We start from the raw sequence: 16,076 nt of genomic DNA, 5'->3' as shown, positions 1-16,076 counted from the left end.
ATCCAGAGATGTTGCATTAATTGACAAATTAAGCTGACAAAATTTTAGGGCCATTCTAAACATTGCATAAATTTAAAATGGGATATTGTCTTAATTTAAAGACGAACTCATCTCTTTTACATGGAAACACACACCCCAGTGTAAGTCCATGCTTGGTTTCCTAGGTCAGCAGTGCTGTGAGCATGCCGAGGATTACAACGTGCTTTCTGCTTTATTGCGTACAGAGGACTGTACTACTGCTTCACATGTTTCCTGCGCCCAGAGTTAAATGATGCCTACTGGATAGGTAGAAGGACAGAGGGGTGGAGGGATGGAAGTTGGATGAACAGGCCTACTGCAGAATCCCAGTGAATCATCATCTGGCCTTTAATAATAGCTCTTGGATTTCTGCCATCGTTTGAGTGTGCATATCATTGGGTGTGTTCCTTGGGTACTGATGTTTCGGGTTTGGTTAAGTGGGTTTTACTTTCTAATAAAACTTTATTTATCCAAAGGGATCTAGTATTATAAATCATTAGAAAGTCTTGATCAATAGGATGTTTGCAACCAATTGTAGCTTATTAATCACATACTTAATAGAACACAGTCTTAAAGCTATTAATGCACTGCTCAAGGTAAAAGCCCTATGGTCCTAAGTTTCTGTGCTCCCCGTATTAAAAAAAATGTATAATCTTAGTAGTAATTAACATTATGACATTAATGGGATGTCACACACACACACACATAATCAGCATAAGTGTGTCCTCAAACAGTTTATTTTCATAGAACTTCTTTCTGTAATTGTGGTGACTTTACTAATTTTCATATTCCTTCCTGGGAAGACAATATCAATCTAGCAAATTATCTCCAAATAAAAGCCAGCATAGTCCTTAATTGGCTGAGTCTAGGGTTCTCTGTGTTATGTAGAGCTGGATTCCAGAATGCTGGAAATATAGTCTCATCTCCACATGTACCCTTCCCTATGTTTTTGGAGGTAAATTCATAAGATCCACTAGCTCTCTTAGAATAAGCACACAAAGTCACGCAGTAGCTGACACGGGCATGTGCTGTGGTTTGAGAAAACAAGGAAACTGGGGCCCAGAGATTAGGTGATGTGTCTGTCTGTCCCTGCTTGGCCTCAATTACCTGATTAACCTCAGGGGTTGCCTTTTGTTTTTCAGTTTCCTATATAAAGGATAGAGAATCACATTATCTTATCAAATGGCCCGGAAGGGTGTTTTACTGAATTAATTAGCTCGTCATGTCACTGGACTTACGTGTAACATTTTCATATTCTCTTTGTTACAGAGTGCAAAGTGTGGCGAAATCCACTAAATTTGTTTAGGGGTGCTGAATACAATCGGTGAGTCTTTTGTCAGCTCAGGAAACGAGTGAGTGAGTGGCTGAGGGAGCAGAAATAGCAAGTGCTATTGCTGGTTCGCTTAGGGGTCACGTACTAGCGTGTTTTACTCTCTTCCCCTCCCTCCTTCCCGCCTTCCTCTCGCCTCCCTTTATCCTCCCTACACCTCCTCCTTTTCCATCTCCTCTCTTCTTTATTCCTCCTGCTTCTTTTTTCTTGCTTGCTTTTGCTTGAGACAGGGTTTCAGGGTCCAGACCTTGCTGTGTGGCTATGAAGCACTCTAAACTCCTGATCCTTTTGCCTCATGAGTTAGAGCTGGGATTGTAGGCATGTATCACCATGTCCAGCAGCTTCCGCTTTCTGATACTATCTTAAAGCACTTTTGTTTTTCTGTTTTAAAGATATTTTAACATTCTAGTTGAGAATAATATAAAAAGCTATAAATTGTATTTTTTTCTATTGCACTTAATCTTTGAAAAAAAATTAAGTGTGTTTGTATGTATATGTGTATGTATATGGTGCATGTACTGCTCATAGATGAACTTGTGGGAACTGATGCTCCCCTTCCACCAGGAGGGGTCTAGATATTGAACTTGGGTTTTTAGGCTACTTGCAGCTCCCAAATTCTGAAGGTTCCCTGAAAGTTGATTATATTGGTTCCAGACAGGTTATATTTATTGCAACTTAATTGAGTGAATTAATTAAGCAAATTACAAATTTCATAATTTGGGAAAAATATCTATTTGTAATATTAATTAGAGAAGCTTTCATTATCCAAGACTACTGAAATGTTAAGACAAAAATATATGAGAAAATTTGTATTTATTTGTGCTATTCCTGAATGAAGATTTTTTTTAAGATTTATTTTTATTTTATGTGTGAGTGATTTGCCTGCATATACCTGTGTGCTGTGTGCATGCAATGCCAAGGGAGGCCAGAAGAGGGCATTGGATCCCCTTGGAACTGGAGGTGCAGATAGTTGTTAGCTGTGACATGGCTGCTGGGAATCCAAGGGGAATACTATGGAGGAGCAGCCAGTGCGCCTAACCACTGATCCCCAAGCAGGACGACTTTTACAAATAAGTTTTGGTGTTCACGAGCAAAGTTATTTCAATACTCAGCAGTGGTTTGTGTTTTGGTTGCTCTGCAGCTTCCTCTTTTGTAGGTCTTTCCTTTCTCAAAACTGTTTGACAATCGTATTTGCCCTTGACAGGTACACGTGGGTCACAGGACGAGAACCTCTGACATACTATGACATGAATCTCTCCGCCCAGGATCACCAGACGTTCTTTACTTGCGATTCGGACCATCTTCGCCCCGCAGATGCAAGTATGGAAAGTCCTCAGGATACACCAGGGTGGGGAAGCTTCTTAGCTCATTCAAATCACGGCTCTGGCTCTGAAATACCCACTCTACAGCTAGGTTTGGTGGCACACATCTGTAACCTTAAACACTCAGCAGGCCGAGGCAGGAAGATCTCTAGGTTAAGACAAACTTGGACTGCATGGTAAGGTCCAGGTCAGCCTGGGCTGTGTAAAAAGAATAATGAGGGGTCGAGAGATAACTCAGTAGGCAAAGCTCTTGCCTTGTAAGCATGAGGACCTGAAGGAAACAAAATCCAGATGTGGTAGCACGTGCTCTGGTGAGGTGGGAACATGTGGATTCCTGGGGCTTACTGGGCAGTCAACTGAAACCATGTGATGAAATCTAGGCCAAATTAGAGAACCTGTCTCAAAAAAAATGAGGGAAAAGAAGAAGAAAGGGAGATGAAGGATTGACACCTGAGGTTATTGTTTGGGGCACACACATACCTCTCTCTCCAGTAAATAAATAAAATATTATATTGAAGAGTATAACCCTTATACTTATATTAAATTTATTCACAGTGATTATCAATGTAGGATTGAGGCTTATTATTATCTAGAGCATGATTTCGAAACACCAAAGTTAGCTTTGTACATTTTGAAGGCCTATCTCTTACATGACAGGAGTTTAACTCATGGTGAGGTGGAATGACGAATCCCTTGGTCACATTCTAACTGGAAGCTGGGATCACTGACTGTAAATGAGCAGGCTCGTTTACTGACTTAATAGGTTGGTTTACAAGCACTGGAAGGGCACATGGCTTTGCCTGTAGAGATGCATATGTGTTTTCTATCTCAGAGAAAACTTTGTTTAACATGCATTTCACGTTCATTACTTTCCTACTGATAAGTTTTGAGTTATTAAATGGTCAAAAGTAAATAGCTGAAAACTCCTGAATTTGTTAAGATTGCTGTTACTATAGTGAAACACTGACTAAAAGCAACTTGGGGAAGAAAGACTTTACATATCCTGGATCAGAGTCCATTGAGGGAAACCAAGGCAGGAACTCAAACTGGGCCAGAACCTGGAGGCAGAGGCTGATGCGGAGGCCATGAAGGAGTGCTGCTTACTGGCTTGCTCAGCCTGCTTTTTTATAGAGTCAGGACCACCAGCCCAGGAATGGCACCACCCACCATGAATTGGGCACTCCCCTGTCTGTACTAAGAAAATGTCCCACAGACTTGCACAGCCTGTTTTATAGATGCATAGTCTCAACTGAGAGTCTCTTTTCCCAGATCACTCTAGATATGTGAAGTTGACAGAAAACCAGCCAGGACAACAGCTTTAAACAAAAACAATTCCTACATACTTTTAAGAAACTAACTTATAAAATATGAGTTATCAAACTATATAAGAATATTGTTTTTTAAAGTCATTGCCAAGTGAAACCCTACAGCACTTTAACTCAGCTCACATCCTCCGCACAGTTCCAACCTTCAAAGATCCAGGGTTTGTAGCAAATACGCTGGAACGTGTTGCATAGAAACTATGTATTGTGGAATGAGTAATAGCATGAGAGAGTCACCTTCAGATGGGAGCAGGTACATTCAGGATGAGCTGACTATAAAATAACAATTTTGAAATATGTAAAATATGTTTCCTAACAGCAAATGTTTATTGAAGTCAAAAGACATGGGATCTTCATTTTCTTGACTTTTTGGTATATGATTTTTATATCTGTAATTTAATACCCACACAAAAGTTTGTTATTGGCAACTGAAGAACAATGGAATGGTAATTCAGAATACTTGTGTGACTTTGGAGATATGGGCTGACTTTTTTGGTAATAAAATGTTCTCTTACAAATAAAGCTGCCAACCACTTATTGTCTTATATCCGTTTATATGCACCAGATGATTTGCATTGTTCCTTTTATTTTCTAATTAGTAATGCAAAAAGCTTGGAGAGAGAGGAACCCTCAAGCCAGGATTTCTGCAGCTCATGAAGCCTTGGAGATAAATGAGTAAGTAGGGAACAGCCTTGCTATTAAAACGACGTCATGTCTCATGCTGAATATTTTCAGTCACCATGGATGGGACACTTCTCCTAAGCTTTGCATTTGAACTGCAGGGCTATTTCTAAGGGCATTACTTTCTAAAATTTCGCTTCTATGAAGGATAGCCGTGGCGAGGGCATGGAGGGTGGTTTGCAGGGGATTAGCTGCTTTAGAACAAGGTGTCTTTACTGTGACCCCAGATTAAACCCTTCAAGGGATGTACTTGGTGTATTGTGAGAACATAAGCTCAGTAGAGTTCTTGGCATATCTAGAACATTCTGACAAGGGTCTTTCTCTTTAGATGTAGAAGGCTCATCTGTGCATCCCTGTTTCTAGATGGAACCTCTGCTAGTAAGACAAACAGTGCCTACAAAATAGATAAACGGGAAAAAAAAACAACATTAAAATGTTTGACTGTCAAGATGAAAGCAAGAGGAAGCATTGTCCTTACTGCTGCAACTATTCTATGGGTTATCAAGGAAGACTGGGAAATTTCTTCTGGAGATTTGAGAAAATAAGTTTCTTAATATTGGAGTCATTAAAAGTTAGGGTTGGCAGAAATCTTAAAGGTCAGTTAGCTCAACCACCCATCTGGTGTTTGAATCACCTCAGCAGGGTTCTTGCCAAGTGGTCATTGTTAAACTATTTTATGATTTTCTCAAGAAAGTTACAGAATCTTCTCCAGTGGTCACTAAGTTTCCAATCCTGTCCCTGCAATGCTGGACCTGCATGGTTTCTAGCTCTGTCATGTGACATACCTTTTGCTTTCTTGCCATCTGCAAGTTTAATACGCCTGCCTTTTGTGTGTCATTCATGTTTCTGAGAAAAGTATTGGGACTACAAAACCCTGGGGCGTGGCATGTAGAAACTACCCTGCAGGCTCATGTCTTCATTAATCACCTTCCTTTGGTATTATTCCGCGAGTCACCAGCACCCTGTCACACTGTGATTCAGCCCACATTTCTCCATTTTGATCTTAAGTCTGTCTGCTGTTTAGAGAGCTTTAATAGATATTGTAAGTCTATCAGGGAAAATGAAGCTAGCAACCCTGTGTTACTTATTCTTAGCCATTTAAGCTGACTTCTAGTGGTTTCTGCTTCATTTATTTTATTTTTTTTTAATGTGCTTAGAGGCAATTTCTTTAATACTCATTGGAATTTCTTTCTGAGTCACTGGTCTGTCATTTGGGAAGTCAGCCTTCTCTCCTGGTGAAGGCTTCCCACATTTGTTGTCTCATCTTGTAGTCTCTATTCTTTGTGACCCCACAACCCCATAGAGTGCAATTGCGTGTCCTGCCTGCACGGCCAGTTGGCTTCTTAGAAGAGTAGTTCGTTTATAATGTGCTGTCTTACATCTTTTTCTCCATTTTAGAGTTAATTTCTTCTCTCCTTTTTAGTCTGACAGTCATTCTCATTGATAGAGAAGCCAGGAGCAAGATGGGAGTGAGGGAATTTTCCCTTTTCCTTTACTGTCCGCCACTATTAACCACGCATCTTCTTTGTTTTAATGTTGTCGTGTTGTCTTTTTTGCTTATTTGTTTTTGTGGTGATTTTGGAGAAATTGGGAGGGAGAGCAATAGACATAATTTTAAAACAGAGAATGGTTGCCTTTAGTGGTTTTTGTATGTTTGCTCATTTTATTTATTTATTTAGCCAAGCCTTGTTAATTTGGAACTTTAGCTCTCCTGATGTTATTCTTATGAATCCATTCCACTTCTTGCAATCCATCACATGCCGTCTTTTGGTCTTTTATTTTGTTTGCATGTCCTTTAAGAATTGACCTGGGCTAGATCTCTGTGAAGCCACGCTGTTTGCTTCAGTGCTGCCCTTTGCCCTTCCTGAGAGGTTTTTTTTCTTTTTCTTTTTTTGTCATTATGATTACAGTTGAATATTTGGAATGTCCTCTTGAGTCATTTTCCATACTACATCTCGTGCCATTGAGTCCTGCCTCTTTCCTATGAGTTTTCCAAGTCTACCTCCACCTCTTTGATTACCCTGCACTCTGGAATGACGTAGTAACTCTCGCTGAATGTTCCTATCAGTTTTCATTTCACCAACTATGTTTTTCTTCTTGGTCAGAATTAGGTCCAGAGTTGAAGTTCCCCTAATTGCTTCCTCTACCATCTGGGAGATAAAATTGTTACCGAAGTAAGTCAAGAGCCTGTCAGGTACCCGACTTCTAACCAAACAAGACTTGTAGCAGATATCTGGATGGTTGTCACTCCATCACCACACTTCTTGCTTCTGTCTGTGTATTGTGTTGTGACAAAAAGCATCATCGACATCTTCCATCAAGCTGAGAGTCCCGTTCTGTGCCCCCAACCATTAGCAGTTCTATTGCTCTCTCCTTTTCTTCCACTCACCAGCTCTTAGCACGTTTTTACCCAGAACTCATGAGGTTCCACAAAGACACGTTTCTTGGCTAGTACCGCTACTCTGCCTCTCCTCAGAATACTATTTGAAGGAAGAACACAAAAAGCCAGCAGTCTAGCCCCAACTATTCATGAACTCCCAACCCACCAGCTACCATCTTATAGCTAGTTTCTTTGATGTTGTGTCTACAGTTACTATTATCTCAACATTCAGTTTGTTACTTTAAACTCATATTAATATGTGGGCGTCTGAGGCCTTCAGTATTTCCTCTGATGCCTACCCAAGTAGTTCTCTCAGTAAATCATGAGACAGTTTTTAGCATTGCTGTTGTTCTTGGGAGTCATGGATTCTGCCCTCCTTAGTAATTGCTTTTCTAGCTTTTATTCTAGCTGTTTTCTCCCTGCCTTTTCATATTTAGCTAAAACTGCACTGATGGTTCTTACCTGAAATTAAGGAGATGGGATAAAGAATTTGTAAGTCTCCCATCAACCCCCAAGAATCGGACCCAAACCTAGTATTATCTGTCAGTTCATACTTTTCTCCCAGCTGGCTTTGCAGTTTTCACACAGTAGCATTTAGTTTTAATTTCTATTTATTTCCTCTCTTGTGGTCTGATGGAGAAGAAATAGGGCAATGGCCACAGAGAACTCGACAAGGAGAGAGAAGGGATGAGTGTGGATCGACACCCCTGTTCTGGCCTCATCATCCCCTCAGACTCTCCAATTCTCTGGCAGTGGGCTGTTCTCTGTATGATTTGGAAGGTTTGCATCTCTAAAAGCCTCCTGTGTTGCTGAGTTAACTGCATATCCCTTCTGGCATCCTACCTCAGAGGGTTGTTGGAAGGGTTAGGTGAGGTGACGTTTAGTGCCAGGTATAGTATTTACTGTACATACAGTGGCAAATGCTAGCTTGTTGTTGGAGGCAGGAGACTGGACTCTTCTTAGGGACTGTGGCTGTGTCAGAGTTTGAGCTTTTCAGAAGCTACTTTTGCAGGTTCTTACATTCTCTGACGCAGAAAATCAGTGCTGCCGTGGGATTTCCAAGCACTGTTTCATTTTGTTTTTTCAGTCAGTAACTTGAGTTAATGAATTTTGCACTCTGAAGAAATTCTTGAACTGCAAATAATCTGTATGTAGTAAACAAAAGGAAGCTTATATGTCACTCTAGTAGCTCTTATACTCAGCATCATTAGGTGACATTCTGTGAGCGTGTCCTTGGTGCTGACGCTACACCGAGCACTTCCCAGACTGCATTTTGTTGACCCTTCACAGAGACACCGAACAGACGCCATGTTATACACCAGGGAGGCAGAGTGATACCTTGCCCCAGTGACACATTAATAAGGGGTCAAGTCATATATGAGCCCCTTGCTCCTAACACTTCGCATCCTATCTCTTAAGCTAAACTATAGGTGTTTCTTTTGTACCATTACTGTGTCAACAGCTACAAACAGGTGCATGAAACCGTTGGTCATGCTGCATGTTTGGTGTAACTCCTTACCCTTCTGCATGAGCTCCCACAGTCTACTCAGTGGCCTTGGGTTTGTAATTTGTAATGTCTGAATGGACAGGTGTGCAACTGCTTATATTCTCTTGGCCGAAGAAGAAGCCACAACTATTGCTGAAGCAGAAAAACTCTTTAAGCAGGCCCTGAAGGCTGGAGATGGTTGCTATCGACGTTCTCAGCAGCTACAGCACCATGGCTCCCAGTATGAAGCTCAACACAGTAAGGTTTCCTCCAGGGTGATGCACTGGGGAACTGGAATGGTAAAATGTTAGCAAGAACAAAGGTTCAGCCAGCACAGAACTGGACTCTGTTAGACAAGGCACTTAGGGCACTATTAACTTGGTTGTCATTGTGTTCACATTCTTTTTGTGCCCCCAGAATTTCATTGCCATAAACAAACATCAGTCACCTTTTAAGCAGTGTTTTGAGATTATGATTCCATCACCCCCCCTTCCCTTTCCTTCCTTCCTTCCTTCCTTCCTTCCTTCCTTCCTTCCTTCCTTCCTTCCTTCCTTCCTTCCTTCCTTCCTTCAGATCCTCCTGTGCAGCTCCCACCACAATAACTGTTAATGCTCATTTCTCCCCAGAATTCATACATAGTTCTTCTGCTTGGCAGCTGCAACTCCATCTCATAACTTTAAGTCCAACTTTTGTTGTTAGTATCATAAAATGTTTTCTTCTAAGTCTCACATTGCATGGGTAAAAACATGGTTGAAAAAGGAAATTTAGAATATAACTTTTATTGGTTATAGTCTATCAACATTTAGTTATTTAAAAATCATTAGTGTTGTCTTTGAGGAAGAGTTCCTAATTATTGATATTTTATGAAAATAATACATTTTTAAAGATAACTCCTTAAAGGCTGAGCCCTTTACTTCAGTACCCAACCTGAGAACCCATGATGCTTTCTGGGAACAGTATAGAAGTAGGACAAAGTAATTACTGGAGTCTCCGGAGCACCTGGGCTCATCTTGGTTGGTTATTTAAACATAAATCCTTGATCCTTTGGGAGAAAAGTGTTTTCACGGTCTGACAAAAATGTGAGTTGTTTCTTTTAGGTAGAATTTCTCTCACTTCATCTCTCTCTCCTTTAGTTTGGAAAGTAGGGGTATATGTGTCCCTCATACTTGATATTATATAATTAAATTTTAATATTAAACTTGGATTTGGAATAGACCTGACTGACGCAGTCTCTAGGTCTCAGGTGCCAACAGTATCATTACATGATAGTCCGCACGTGTGGGACATGTCCACACATGTCATCGACACACACGCTTGGTTTATTCTGCAGTGAGTAGATATACCAATAAGGTCTCCGATCATTATAAAAATATAACGGTGCATTTTGAAGATGTGCAGTAAATGTCTATTTTGTGAACTAAATGGGAATTAATACATAAATTACACAACCTATAATATAACATAAAACATTTTCTTTCTTTTCTTCTCTAAATTAAATCCTTTCAACCTGTTGCCTAAATCTATCCAAAAATATAATCACATCTTTAAAATAATTTGTAGGTACTTGGCAGTTTTTCAGCACACATCTTGTTCTCATTGTTTAAAACTTGAAATGTTCAGACTTTGGTCTCAACATCTTTTAATAGCTGAGTATCTACATGTACTTAATCCATAACAGGTGTGTCATATTTTTCTCAAACACGGTAATTTTATTGAGGATTAAGCATATGTGTGTTCTCACTGGTCTGAAAACATATCCAAAATACATAATTAAATAAAAGATTAAGCTAAGAAGTCGCTAATATACTTTCTAAGGGCTGTTTTAGTGGCTATTGTTATAACTGTGTAGCTTGTCAGGGCTTTCTCTGACACTAGGGTAGTTTTTCATTTTGTGCATGCTCTATTGTCATATCTGGAATGTGTTATATTGCCATCTAAAACCAACTGCTTTGGGGACCTGGAGATGATTATGATGTCACTAGAGAAAGAGTAATATGAACCAGGAGTTCAAGATGAGGCTTCTCCAGAGTTAATGTCAGGAGCGGGAAAAAATAGTTCATCAGGATTCAGCCTGAGATTCACCTCTGCATCTTTACCAAAAGCACGCACACTTGTGGAACATGGCATTCTTACTTGTGAACTCCTTGCAATGTCAGTGTGTTCATTTTCTTAGGCCTGTGTGACAGAGATTTTATTTATTATCAAATATTCAACTAACTCAAAAGCATAGATTAGGTAAACAGTCATGATTTTGGCCTTTGGGCATCTAAATACTTTTGCTTTACTTTGTATTCAGTCTATTATTAACAAAATTAGTTCTCTGTGCTCTTGGCAGTAGGAAAGGCCAAAAGAGCAAACTGTCTTCCATGAGGGATCTATTTAAGGGTAAACAAATAGGCTTCTGCATTTTTCTTGCTGGTTAACTTAAAGCTCTTGGTTTTTGCTGATTTTTTTAAATGTTGATGTTTTATCTCTCCTTTCTCAGGACGAGACACCAATGTCTTGGTCTATATCAAGAGAAGGCTGGCAATGTGTGCCCGGAGACTTGGGCGGACCAGAGAAGCCGTGAAAATGATGAGAGATGTGAGTTTACATTGATGCTTGGGCATGGCAGCAATGCTCCTGACAGAACAGACCTTGAACACAGAACCAGGAATAACACAGGAGTCTCATGGGTGGCAAAACCAGGTCCCAACTGACAGGGCGAACAACCCGGGCCATTTTAATTCATTTCTGCCCTCTGTTTTTCTTATCTGTAAGGTAACAGTGGTTTTCACAATAACCTTGTATGAGTACTGTAAGATTTAAATGAGATAATACACTCATTTACTATAGGGTGACTGGCATAATTTTAAGAATCTCAGTAGGTATCTTTTAGTCAACCTTTGAGACTATTGGGGGAAACCAATGATGAGATTAGCCATTTTAGCTTATTTTTTTATTTTTATATTTTTAAATCTTGTTTCAAGATATTTTAATGTCCAGTAATTTAATTATTTTTTATTATTTGAGGATTTCATATATACATATTGTGTGTGTTTGATTGAATTCATTCCCTTTTCCCTCTGCTCTGGTTCCTTCTCTATCCACCCCCGATTTCATGGGACTTGGTGTTTACTCGTCCCATGTTGGGGTTTTGTCTGGCTGGCTTTTGCACAGGGCTCATGAATGACGCCACGATCTTTGTGAGCTCATACGCCCTGCTTCCCAGTTGTGTGTGCAGCACACCACGTCACTGCGGTTACCCACTCTGCTTGTGCCGAAGCCAGTCTTTCTGCCAGTCTTCTGTAGAGGACTCGGAGATTGACTCTTTCAGTGTGTTGTTACTAGGAAATGAAGTATGGGTCAAACTGTTATATTCAAATTTAGTACAATAAACTAATCCTACGGTAGCAATTTCAATAACTTTTCCTAGATTCTTGAGAACCAGGGTACTTTATTAGTTGCAGTTATCATAAGAACTAAGAAGAGGGGCTGGAGAGATGTCTCAGCAGCTAAGAGCACTGGCTGCTCTTCCAGAGGTCCTGAGTTCAATTCCCAGCCATATGGTGGCTCATAATCTGATGCCCTCTTCTGGTCAGCAGGCCTACATTCAGACAAAGAGCAGAGCCTGTTTACATTTAAAAAATAAGAAGCCAAAGGTGTTGCGATTTGGTTTATTGGCAGAGCACACCCAGAGCATGGAGGAGTCCCTGGGCTTCAGTCCGTGTGATAAAACTGTATTAAGAAAAAATAAAATTTAAGAAAGAACAAGGAAGAAAAACAACATGTAATGCTTTAAGGGACTTTGTCTCTATTTTCGGTTGTTGTCATTATTAGTAAGAATTGTTTTTCATAAAAAAGCTGACATCAATTATGAATTGTATCTGTAATTTTCTTTTTAAAAAAAATCTCAAAAATCCCTTGTCAACATTTCATTCGTTCCTTTTTCTTTAACCATCCCCGCCCCCTCATTCTTCTACTGTATTCCTTAATTAGAATAGTAACTAAGAGCCTTTGTAAGAGCACAAACCCAGGAACTGGGTGACAGTGGCGGCGTCTTGCTCAGTTTTGAGCTCGCGGGCTGTGCATAGCGCTGCACATTCTTGGCTGGCCTCTGGACGGCTGCTGTTCTCACAAGTTCAGGCTCTCTCTGGAGGAGGGCGCATGGGTGGACAGTCCCAGACTGGAGGACAGGGAGAGGGGAGGAGGATTATGAAGGAAATGTATGTTCATCCATGATGGAATTCTTTTAACAGGAGAGAGAATAAAAAGAAAAAAAAAAAAAAAACAACCTATTATATCACATAAGAGCTAATTTTAAGACTGGGAGATTTCTTTGGAGACATGAATTGTTCTTAAAGCTTTTAAGCTTGCAGAAATTCCATTCCCTGATACAGCAAAGAAACACTGCCAGTCACTCTGGCTGTGTGGAGTTGGGACCTTAACAAAGGATGACTGTTCCTTCCTCCATCTTAACCTGGTCTAGCCACATTCAGTCCTTATCTTCTTTCTTCTCTCCTCCCCCTCTCACTTTCCCTCCTCTTCCTCTCCCTCCCTTTCCTCTTCCTCCTCGTCCTCTTCTTACTTATTCTTAGCCTTAATTAACCTGGAGCAGACATAATACACAGGAGTACATTTCATTTATCTTATTATGTGCTTAAGCATTTCCATAGGAAAAGCAAGTTCTGGCTATTTTAATTTCATTTTTTTTCCTTTGTCTTTGCTGCTTATTTTCCGCGTACACATATAAAATTTCATATGCTTAAAATCAACATATCCATCCTGTATTTAGTGTGATTAGCTTTTGGTTTAACATTACTTTCTATCTACAATTCTACTTACTGATCTAGCCCAAATATAGGTTTAAAGAGAAAGTCTGGGACACAGAGAGAGAGAGATGGTGGCAAGCAGACAAGAAGCCTGGCTGTGGACTCGTCTCTGCCTTTTCTGTGGTGTGGACTAAAGGCAGCTCCTCACTTTCTGCTGGGGCTTGTCACTTACTCCTCCGTGAATAGGGACTAATGCTTCCTAACACTAGGGAAACTGCTTGGTGAAGAGAATTCAGTTACATAATGTAACACACTTGGCATTTTCTTCATATTTTCCATTACTAAGTTATACATATGATTTTCTTGCCAGTTGTCCTGAAGGACATCTTGAGATAATTCCAATTTCATTTTTAAATTAAAATCTAAGTATTAATTTTTGAAAATTGCCATAATACTGTTCATATTTACTGGGTAGAGCATAACATTTTATGCCTTCACTATTTATTGATTAGATTAGGGGAGCTGGCAGTCCTTTACCTCAATCTACATGTCCATCTATACCTACATATTACATGCATATTTATATGCACACAGATGGGTGTGACTTTTGTATTACAAAATGACATTTCATTCTTAAAATACCAACACCCATTGCCTTTTCTCTGAGTTTATGGAGTGCCCGACATAGGCCCTGTTGTGGTGACCATATTCCTATGAGGAACAGTGCTAGGCTTGGGAGAGGTGTGTTTTCAAGGGCACTATTCCAAGTGTGGCTTCAGAAACTCCCTAAGTGCCCTCTATCCCACACAGAGGATGCAGCCGGGCCTTGTAGCACAGGGTTGTTGGCCAGGCCTGACTTGCCTCCCTCACTCTGTTGTGTGAGTCATTCTTCTCTGAGGATTAACTCCTTTAATAGCAGAAACCATCTCGCTATGCAATGTCCTCTGATAAGGCAGCATAGTGGGCTCCAGGCAGCCTACTGATAAAACATTTAGGCAGGAGGATCTATTTTCTCACTGAGACACAGCGATCTCTTCTCCATATGCATGAGTTTAAATTTTCCTTGAGCAGATTTCAAAGTGACATTTGGAATGCCAGAGTTAGAACACCTTCCACACTGAAAGCAGAAACATTGGGAAAAGCTTTTCTGGATAAACCACAAGGAAGGGCACACCTGCTGCACTGCCATTGAAAGAACATAAAAGAGAATTCTGGGAAAGGGGCTGAAGAGAATTTCTTTTATTTCTACAATTCAAGATTACACAGCTGTTCAAATAAAATACTGAATTTCATCAGTGAAATACTGATGAAGTAAATGCACATTTTACTCTCGGTTGTCAAGATTAATAGAGTCTCTATTCTTAAAAAACCCATTAACTATTGTGTACTCCAGGACTTTTGTTCATAAGAACACAAGCTCCTCTTCCATAGAGCTCTCTTGCAACCAAGAGTACAGAGCACCTTAGAGGAAAGGAGTGTTTCGGGAGTGTGCAGAGCTGAGGGGCTCATTGGCTGTTGAACTTGGCTGCAATGTGTTAATTATTCAGAACAGAGTTGCATTTTTCTGTCTTAAATTTAAGGAAGAGTCATTGTGTTGGTTCTTATCTTTAATCCTTGGTATATGACATGGCTTTTTCTTTTTTCTTTTTTTTTCCTTTTAATATCTATTATGCTTGTCTCTCGCTGGTCCTATTTGAGTGTATTTGAAGTGGAATTCACAAGGCAGATGTCTGTGGTCTGATTCCTTAATCATACTTGTCAAGCTGGGTATGAATAAACCATAGACACGGGATAATCTGCCTCTTTGAAAGAATCTAACAGCTCCTGCCATTATCTGTTTAGAGCAGGTTTTCCTGGGTCATATAAACATTTGTTGGGGAGCTGTCCTGTGCATTGTAAGATGAGGGAGACTGGCCTATATATTGTAGTGACCTAAGTCCCATTAGTCTCCAGTTGTCTAAAGACATTCCTAAATGTACCTAGGCTGCAGTGGTGATAGTAGCAATCAGGATCACTCCTCATGAGCGAGTACCAGACTAGAGAATCCAGGGCTGAGTAGACCTGTTTCCATACAGAATTTACATGTTTCACTTATAGCCTGAACTCTTTTTGGGCACAAACCTCTAGAGTACCCTAGACTTGCCCAGCTTTGGCATGCTTCGCCCCATGGAATTCCTTAAGGGAGTATCAAAGACAAGAAGAAAAACTTAAGTTGGAGGTTTTTGTGAGTTCCTAGTGAGAGACTGATGTGGAATCCTGGCCTTCATTGCTCCTTGTCTGTGATTTCAGATCAGTGTTTGTCTTCTTTCCCCAAATCTACATCCTCTCTAAAAATTGACCTGCTTCACCTGCTCTCTGTGGTTTTCTTCACGTCTCTGAACCATTTTCTTCCATTGTTATTTTTCTATCTCTGAAGTATTGCTTCTCTTTTCATGTCCTGACACAGATGTCACACTCTTTCTGAAACATTTTATACAATTGACTTTAGAAAGCCATGCTATGTTAGTTTCTAGTCACTGTGACAGAATACATGAGAGTGTAAGGGAGGGAAATTTATGCTGGCTCAGAGTTTCTAAGGTTTCAGTCCTTGGCAAACTGGTCCCATTGTTTCTGGGTTGTGGTTGAGGCGATTGGTTCATTATGGTAGAAGGATGTTTCTGATCTTTCAACAGTCATGAAGAAGAGGTGAATGGGTGAAGGCCAGGGACAAGATAGAATCTTCCAAAGCATGTGATGCATGACCCACCTCCTCCACCTTCCACAATGCCCACCATTTCCCAACAGTT

At 40.2% G+C, this 16,076-nt stretch overlaps 1 protein-coding gene across 7 annotated transcripts in view; it reads left to right on the top strand.

The window, feature by feature from the left end:
* St7 (suppression of tumorigenicity 7) overlaps positions 1-16,076 on the top strand; it is a 243,285-nt gene that overhangs the window by 152,926 nt on the left and 74,283 nt on the right. For 6 of the 7 annotated variants that reach the window (XM_057769138.1, XM_057769157.1, XM_057769153.1 and 3 more), the window contains exons 4-9: positions 1,288-1,342; positions 2,553-2,668; positions 4,592-4,667; positions 6,779-6,847; positions 8,643-8,797; positions 11,025-11,122. In XM_057769138.1, coding sequence (XP_057625121.1) covers positions 1,288-1,342; positions 2,553-2,668; positions 4,592-4,667; positions 6,779-6,847; positions 8,643-8,797; positions 11,025-11,122 — 569 coding nt within the window. The remainder of the gene's footprint in view (positions 1-1,287; positions 1,343-2,552; positions 2,669-4,591; positions 4,668-6,778; positions 6,848-8,642; positions 8,798-11,024; positions 11,123-16,076) is intronic. The other variant, XM_057769147.1, reaches the window with a different exon arrangement.

This window comes from Chionomys nivalis, chromosome 1, assembly GCF_950005125.1.
Source record: "Chionomys nivalis chromosome 1, mChiNiv1.1, whole genome shotgun sequence".
Classification (NCBI taxonomy): domain Eukaryota; kingdom Metazoa; phylum Chordata; class Mammalia; order Rodentia; family Cricetidae; genus Chionomys; species Chionomys nivalis.
The sequence above is the reverse complement of the archived record's forward strand: the minus strand, read 5'-3'. Positions and strand labels throughout refer to the sequence as shown.